At 40.0% G+C, this 9,420-nt stretch overlaps 1 protein-coding gene across 1 annotated transcript; it reads right to left on the bottom strand.

The window, feature by feature from the left end:
* Positions 1–7,043: 7,043 nt before the first annotated feature.
* Positions 7,044–7,721, bottom strand: LOC142788468 (uncharacterized). The gene has a single exon (XM_075884958.1). The coding sequence runs from the start codon at positions 7,719–7,721 to the stop codon at positions 7,044–7,046; it is 678 nt and encodes a 225-aa protein (XP_075741073.1).
* Positions 7,722–9,420: the final 1,699 nt, after the last annotated feature.

The following is a 9,420-nucleotide window of genomic DNA, read 5'->3' as shown; positions in this document are numbered from 1 at the left end:
TGACCTCACAGTTTTTCACCAACTTATTACAGTACAGAACGCTGTATCTCGCTAAATGACATCGTTCTTTATGGTTTCACGATGCTTGCATGCGCTTTAACGCGAATATCACAATATAGCAGTTTCGCACTTGTAACGGTACAACACCCAGTATTTGGCTTGTTCATGCCGTTTTGTGTGCTTTCACAACATTTCACCTATTGCAGTTTCGTACATGCAATAAAACAACACTATCTCGTTAGATGACGTCCTTTTTGGTGGTTTCACGACGCTACCTAGCCTAAACTAACATAACCCAACCTAACATAACCTTCGCACTTCTATCGTTAGAAAATGTTTTACTCGCTACTTTACAATGCTCTCTACAACATTACGACGGTTTCATGCGCTTTCACAACAGATATTGCAGTTCCCGACTTGTAATGGTGAAAAACACTGCATCTCACTAAGTGACATGGTTTATTGCGGTTTTACGACGGTTCATATCTTAACCTAACCTAACATTCGCACTTGTATCTCAAAATGCTCTATTACACTGTTTCGTTCACAATTACGATATTTGCATGACCTCACAGTTTTTCACCAACCTATTACAGTACAGAACGCTGTATCTCGCTAAATGACATCGTTCTTTATGGTTTCACGATGCTTGCATGCGCTTTAAGGAGAATATCAAAATATAGCAGTTTCGCACTTGTAACGGTACAAAACCCAGTATTTGGCTTGTTCATGCCGTTTTGTGTGCGTTCACAACATTTCACCTATCGCAGTTTCGTAGTCACAATAAAACAACACTATCTCCTTAGATGACGTCGTTTTTATGGTTTCACGACGCTACCTAGCTTAAACTAACTCAACCTAACATAACCTTCGCACTTCTATTGTTGGAAAACGTTTTACTCGCTACTTTACATTGCTTTCTACAACATTGCGACGGTTTCAAGCGCTTTCACATTAGATGTCGCAATTCCCGACTTGTAATGGTGAAAAACACTGCATCCCACTAAGTGACATTGTTTATTGCTGTTTTACGACGGTTCATATCTTAACCTAACCTAACCTAACCTAACCCAACCTAACCTAACCTAACATAACCTAACATAACCCAACCCAACCTAACCTAACCTAACCTAACCCAACCCAACCCAACCCAACCCAACCTAACCTAACCCAACCCAACCCAACCTAACCTAACCTAACCTAATCTCACCTAACCTAACCTAAGGTAACCTAACCTAACCTAACCTAACCCATTCAACCTAACCCAACCCAACCCAACCCAACCTAACCCAACCCAACCCAACCTAACCCAACCCAACCCAACCAAACCTAACCTAACCTAACCTAACCCAACCTAACCTAACCTAACCTAACCCAACTCAACTCAACCCAACCTAACCTAATCTAACCTAACCTAACCTAACCAAACCTTATCTAACCTAACCTAACCTAACCTAACCTAACCTAACCTAACCTAACGACGGTTTCATGCGCTTTCACATTAGATATCGCAGTTCCCGACTTGTAATGGTGAAAAACACTGCATCTCACTAAGTGACATTGTTTAATGCGGTTTTACGACGGTTCATATCTTAACCTAACCTAACATTCGCACTTGTATCTAAAAACGCTCTATTACACTGTTTCGTTCACAATTACGATATTTGCATAACCTCACAGTTTTTCACCAACTTATTGCAGTACAGAACGCCGTATCTTGTTAAATGATATCGTTCTTTATGGTTTCACGATGCTTGCATGCGCTTTAAGGAGAATATCAAAATATAGCAGTTTCGCACTTGTAACGGTACAACACCCAGTATTTGGCTTGTTCATGCCGTTTTGTGTGCGTTCACAACATTTCACCTATCGCAGTTTCGTAGTCACAATAAAACAACACTATCTCCTTAGATGACGTCGTTTTTATGGTTTCACGACGCTACCTAGCTTAAACTAACTCGACCTAACATAACCTTCGCACTTCTATTGTTGGAAAACGTTTTACTCGCTACTTTACATTGCTTTCTACAACATTGCGACGGTTTCAAGCGCTTTCACATTAGATGTCGCAATTCCCGACTTGTAATGGTGAAAAACACTGCATCCCACTAAGTGACATTGTTTATTGCTGTTTTACGACGGTTCATATCTTAACCTAACCTAACCTAACCTAACCCAACCTAACCTAACCTAACATAACCTAACATAACCCAACCCAACCTAACCTAACCTAACGTAACCCAACCCAACCCAACCCAACCCAACCTAACCTAACCCAACCCAACCCAACCTAACCTAACCTAACCTAATCTCACCTAACCTAACCTAAGGTAACCTAACCTAACCTAACATAACCCATTCAACCTAACCCAACCCAACCCAACCCAACCTAACCCAACCCAACCCAACCTAACCCAACCCAACCCAACCAAACCTAACCTAACCTAACCTAACCCAACCTAACCTAACCTAACCTAACCCAACTCAACTCAACCCAACCTAACCTAATCTAACCTAACCTAACCTAACCTAACCTAACCAAACCTTATCTAACCTAACCTAACCTAACCTAACCTAACGACGGTTTCATGCGCTTTCACATTAGATATCGCAGTTCCCGACTTGTAATGGTGAAAAACACTGCATCTCACTAAGTGACATTGTTTAATGCGGTTTTACGACGGTTCATATCTTAACCTAACCTAACATTCGCACTTGTATCTAAAAACGCTCTATTACACTGTTTCGTTCACAATTACGATATTTGCATAACCTCACAGTTTTTCACCAACTTATTGCAGTACAGAACGCCGTATCTTGTTAAATGATATCGTTCTTTAAGGTTTCACGATGCTTGCATGCGCTTTTGGGAGAATATCACAATATAGCAGTTTCACACTTGTAACGGTACAACACGCAGTATCTGGCTTGTTCATGCCGTTTTGTGGGCTTTCACAACATTTCACCTATTGCAATTTCCTACATGCAATAAAACAACACTATCTCGTTAGATGACGCCCTTTTTGGTGGTTTCACGACGCTACCTAGCCTAAACCAACAAAACTCAACCTAACATAAACTTCGCACTTCTATCGTTAGAAAATGTTTTACTCGCTACTTTACAATGCTCTCTACAACATTACGACGGTTTCATGCGCTTTCACATTAGATATCGCAGTTCCCGGCTTGTAATAGTGAAAAACACTGCATCTCACTAAGTGACATTGTTTAATGCGGTTTTATGATGGTTAATGTCTTAACCTAACCTAACATTCGCACTTGTATCTAAAAACGCTCTATTACACATTTTCGTTCACATTTAGGATATTTGCATGACCTCACCGTTTTTAACCAACGTATTACAGTACAGAACGCTGTATCTCGCTAAATGACATCGTTCTTTAAGGTTTCATGATGCTTGCATGCGCTTTAACGAGAATATAACAATATAGCAGTTTCGCACTTGTAACGGTACAACACGCAGTATTTGGCTTGTTCATGCCATTTTGTGTGCTTTCACAACATTTCACCTATCGCAGTTTCGTAGTCGCAATAAAACAACACTATCTCGTTAGATGACGTCGTTTTTGGTGGTTTCACGACGCTACCTAGCCTAAACTAACTCAACCTAAGATAACCTTCGCACTTCTATTGTTATAAAACGTTTTACTCGCTCCTTTACAATGCTTTCTACAACATTACGACGGTTTCATCCGATTTTTTTTATTTAGATTTATTTATTTTCTGTACGTGCAACAGAAAAAACGAAGCAAAAGCAAAAGGCTACATAGCCTGACGGAGGCTTTTGCTCCGAAATACAGTCTGGCAAAATAAAATAAAAACTAAAATTAACATGTCATACACAACTTAGCCGAATTAGAGAACATCATTATATACAGATACAATTTGCAAATTATGATCACACATGTAACCATTACAAATATAAAGAAAGAACAGGACAGTAAATAGTAATGAAATACCTAAAAAACATCGCAATATATACAATAGGTGAGGTAAGGAAAGCATCAGGAGACACATACATTCCTAAAAAACAACAACAAAAGGACACGAATAGTTTACTCTAAGCAATTGGGACACAGAAAGTAATAAATAATCCAAATTTCTGTATTAAGTGTATTCAATACAATTATAAAGAAGAAATTCCTTGAACTTATTTTTGGAAGTTTTCTTATTTAGGTCAAGTACGTCACCCAGTTTGTTGAGGAGACTCGGTATTTGGTAATCAATATGTTGTTGACCATAGGTTGTTCTAGTTTTCGGTGTTCTTATACTATGTGTACGGAGATAGTACTCAGCACATAGAGAAGAATCGTACATGGGGTATAGTTTATTATTTTGGATATACAATAATAACTTATAATAATATATTTGGTTTGCTTGTAATATGAGATATTTAGGGAATAACGGACGTGCGCTAAGACCTTGTGGCATACCGTAATATCCCTCGAATAGTCTTAGTACCCTCTTTTGTAGTGTAAGTAATGTTTTATAGTTTTGAGCCGTCGTTGTTCCCCAACATAAGACACAATAACTTAGCCTGGAATATATCAGTGTATAATATAACGCTTTCTTTAGCCAAAGTGGTAATAACGGACATAGTTTGTACATACATCCAACGCTTCTACTTAGATCTGCTGCCAATTTATTTATATGTTCATTCCAGGAAAGGTCTTCCTGGAACCACACACCCAAGAATTTCTGTACCTTGACTTGTTCTAAAGTCTGACCCTCAAAGGAGATACTTAGACTTATATTCCGTGGCTTATTAATGGGTGCAAACAATATATATTTAGTTTTACTCGCGTTTAGCCGCAACTTATTTAGTTTAATCCAGGAAGACAACTTATTTAGATATGTGTTTACAGACTTTTCAAGTTGAGAGATCGATGAACCAGCAAAAATTATATTAGTGTCGTCCGCATACATGATTAACTTAGGAGAATCCGGAATGCTACACAAGTTATTTACATAGACTATAAACAACAGAGGACCAAGTATCGATCCTTGTGGGACACCTTTGTTGACCCTCGCACGGGGAGATGTCTCTTGATTAATAGCGACATACTGATAGCGGTCTGTTAGGTAATTTTGAATTAACCTATTGGCAACGCCACGGACACCGTAGTTATTAAGTTTTTCTAGAAGAACACTGTGATGCACGGTGTCGAATGCTTTGCGGAAGTCAACAAAAAGACCAAGCGTATATAGCTTTTTCTCAAAATTGGTTAGTATCTCGTTTTTAATATTGAGTAATGCAAGCTCGGTGGATTTACATTTTTGAAAGCCAAATTGGGCATCACTTATTACATTGTACTTCGCAAAAAATTTTTGTAATCTAATATTAATAGCGCTTTCAAAAACTTTTGACAGAATCGGAAGTACCGATATCGGTCGGTAGTTTCCAATCTCTTGGTCATTACCACCCTTGAAAAGCGGACATACGCGAGCTATTTTTAATTCATCGGGAAATACGCCGGTAACAAGAGTTAAAATAATATTATGTGACAACGCAGGTGATATAACATCAGCGACGTATTTTATTGGTACAGCTTTAATATCATCGTAACCTGCTGCACAATGGTTTTTTATCTTTGTTATTAATTCTTCGGTTTCATGACATGAGATAGTGTGCAGAACTATAGAGTTAGATAAGCGACGGTCATTTACAGGCAGTTGTGTATCCTCGTCATACCCCGCATCATCGAAATCACAATTTTTTATGAAGTAGTTATTCATTGCCGTTGCCACCTCTCGGTTACCAAGGCCACTAGAGTTTTCCAAAACCCTAGGAATGTTGCTTTGTTTTATTTGACCAGAAAGATTTCTAACCTCGCTCCAAATTTTGCTAGGATTATCACTTATTCTACTAAATAAATTCTCATAATACCTGAATTTAGCACGCCTTATTTCACCATTTAGATGGTTTCTGTATTTTTTGAACTCGCTGAGTAATTTGATATCTCGTGTCTTTATAAACGCATGGTACATGTTGTTCTTCTTTGTAATTTTTTTAAATAGCGCATTACTTATCCAAGGTTTCCTAATTTTCTGGCGTTTTGCGTTCTTCACAGACACCGGGAAAGCTTCATCATAACATTTCATGAGTTTATTAATGAACAGCTTGTATGCCAAGTTAGCATCCCTTTCTTGTAACACGTGGTTCCAGTCTGTTGCAATAACACGATACCGGAAGATTCCAAGCGTGTCAGCGTTGATCTGACGAGACCGTACTTTTTTATTGCTTTTGCAAGTACCATTGGAAGAAGGAATGGTGCAAAAGATCGGTAGATGATCGCTTATATCTACTGCCAGCGATCCAGCAACGCAAGACGTTGGGAGTGTGTTCGTCAAACATATATCAAGAAGTGTCGCAGTCTCTGCAGTTAGGCGGGTTGCCTTAGAAATTACGCTATTACAGGCAAAAGAATTTGCCAGCGCTATTAACTGCCGTGAAGTTGCATCCTGAGAGAGCATATCGATGTTTACATCGCCCATTATCACAATTGGAAAGCCAGTAGGACATAAGTACTCAAAAACGTCTTCAATTAATGAAATGAACTTTGTTTTACACCCCGAGGGTGGTCTGTAAACGATCACAGCGAATGCTTTTTCTAAGCGAACCATGAGGCACTCTACAACTTCATTAACCAGGGAAAATTGGGGGACAACTTCATGCTTTAATGATTGTTTGACGTAAATAGCCACTCCACCACCTCTACCAACGGGACGCACTATGCCATTGTAAGTGTAGTTCTCGAAATATGGTGGATCTTCGCCTACAGTTAGCCAGGTTTCAGAGAACAGCAACAAGTCAAAGCTAAATGTAAGGGAGCTAAATATACTGAGGATCTTATCTGTCTTGTGGCGTATGCTGCGTGTGTTTAAATGAAAAACCTTTATGCACCTGCGCGCAGCCCCAAGAAGACCATTCGCAGAACTGCTATCATGATAGCCATCACTAGGTATTTTTGTATCGGTGCTCATCTTAAACGAACGTATATCAGTTTGTGCAAAAAAAATGTTCACTCTGTGGCAGTTCCGCCCCCTTCCACGGTCATCTTGGCAAGATCATCTGCGTTTCTTATCTTTAGTATAGGCGAGGTTTCGTTTCTACGAGCAAATATCTTGCCCCCCGATGTCCAGACAAATTTCCAACGCAGTTCCTTCTTTCTCTGAATAGCTGATCCAAGAAGCTGTTTTCCGTGTTTCGTCAAGTGCTCATTGACATATACTGCAGAAGACGTCTGGCTGCCCAGGTCCTTGCTGTCAATTCTAATTTTCTTTGACTTGCTTAGAATGGCAAGCTTCTTTGTCCTGCGCACAAATCGGACTACTATATTAGTTTGGTCATGACGAGCAGTCGGTACTCTGTGACAGATATCGACGTCATCTGAAGTTATTTCTTCTTGAATGGCACCACAGATTTTCTTAACCGCATCAAGGGGTTCAACATCAGATGGGACACCCTTAATTTCCAGATTATTTGAGCGCTGGTAAGTTTCGACCTCCTCTATTCTACGATGTAGTCTGTCATTTTCAGCTTTGAGCTCTTGGTTTTCTTTTATTACAGATTGAATATCTGCTCTGAGTTCTTTCACTTCGTTCAAAGCATCTTTTATATCTCGAAGTTCCTTTCTTAGTTTTAGTTCTCGTCGTAAGTCTTCGATTGCTTTAGCAGTATCGCGTGCATCCTTCGACATGGTTAGCCAACACAAATGCGTTCACTTGCAAACGATGACATAGGAACAGTACGTCCGGCAGCAGTGCACAAATCGCAAAAAAAAAATAAATGCTGTTGAATACAACAGACAAATTCTCACCTGAAACAGGCGTAGATTTAGTAAGCGATGCCAATGTGCACTGCTGCCGTACTGTAGGCGACGACTTTCTTGCAGCGTCTTTTATAGCAGCGGTGAACCGTCGCCCTCTGGTGATGCGCTGCTTTCGTCGTCGACAAGCAAACACGCCCCGCTTCGCCTGGGCCAGAGTATCAGGCTGCGTCAATGATGCATCGGTCGCAGGCGCATCTGAAACAGGCGTAGATTTAGTAAGCGATGCCAATGTGCACTGCTGCCGTACTGTAGGCGACGACTTTCTTGCAGCGTCTTTTATAGCAGCGGTGAACCGTCGCCCTCTGGTGATGCGCTGCTTTCGTCGTCGACAAGCAAACACGCCCCGCTTTGCCTGGGCCAGAGTATCAGGCTGCGTCAATGATGCATCGGTCGCAGGCGCATCTGAAACAGGCGTAGATTTAGTAAGCGATGCCAATGTGCACTGCTGCCGTACTGTCTTTTTTATCATAAGATATCTGTATTTAACATAAGATATCGCAGTTTTCCACTTGTAATGATGAAAAACACTGCATCTCACTAAGTGACATTGTTTAATGCGGTTTTAGGACGGTTGATATCTTAACCTAACCTAACATTCGCACTTGTATCTAAAAACGCTCTATTACACTGTTTCGTTCACAATTACGATATTTGCATAACCTCACAGTTTTTCACCAACTTATTGCAGTACAGAACGCTGTATCTCGCTAAATGACATCGTTCTTTAAGGTTTCACGATGCTTGCATGCGCTTCAACGAGAATATCACAATATAGCAGTTTCACACTTGTAACGGTACAACACGCAGTATCTGGCTTGTTCATTCCGTTTTGTGTGCTTTCACAACATTTCACCTATTGCAATTTCCTACATGCAATAAAACAACACTATCTCGTTAGATGACGTCCTTTTTAGTGGTTTCACGACGCTACCTAGCCTAAACTAACATAACTCAACCTAACATAACCTTCGCACTTCTATCGTTAGAAAACGTTTTACTCGCTACCTTACAATGCTCTCTACAACATTACGATGGTTTCATGCGCTTTCACATTAGATATCGCAGTTCCCGACTTGTAATGGTGAAAAACACTGCATCTCACTAAGTGACATTGTTTAATGCGGTTTTACGATGGTTAATGTCTTACCCTAACCTAACATTCGCACTTGTATCTAAAAACGCTCTATTACACTGTTTCGTTAACATTTAGGATATTTGCATGACCTCACAGTTTCTCACCAACTTAATACAGTACAGAACGCTGTATCTCGCTAAATGACATCGTTCTTTAAGGTTTCACGATACTTGCATGCGCTTTAACGAGAATATGACAATATAGCAGTTTCGCGCTTGTAACGGTACAACACGCAGTTCCTGGCTAGTTGAAGCCGTTTTGTGTCCTTTCACAATATTTCACCTATCGCAGTTTTGTAGTCGCCTTAAAACAACACTATCTCGTTAGATGACGTCGTTTTTGGTGGTTTCACGACGCTACCTAGCTTAAACTAACTCAACCTAACATAACCTTCGCACTTCTATCGTTAGAAAACGTTTTACTTGCTACTTT

This window comes from Rhipicephalus microplus, unplaced genomic scaffold, assembly GCF_043290135.1.
Source record: "Rhipicephalus microplus isolate Deutch F79 unplaced genomic scaffold, USDA_Rmic scaffold_60, whole genome shotgun sequence".
Taxonomy (NCBI): domain Eukaryota; kingdom Metazoa; phylum Arthropoda; class Arachnida; order Ixodida; family Ixodidae; genus Rhipicephalus; species Rhipicephalus microplus.
The sequence above is the reverse complement of the archived record's forward strand: the minus strand, read 5'-3'. Positions and strand labels throughout refer to the sequence as shown.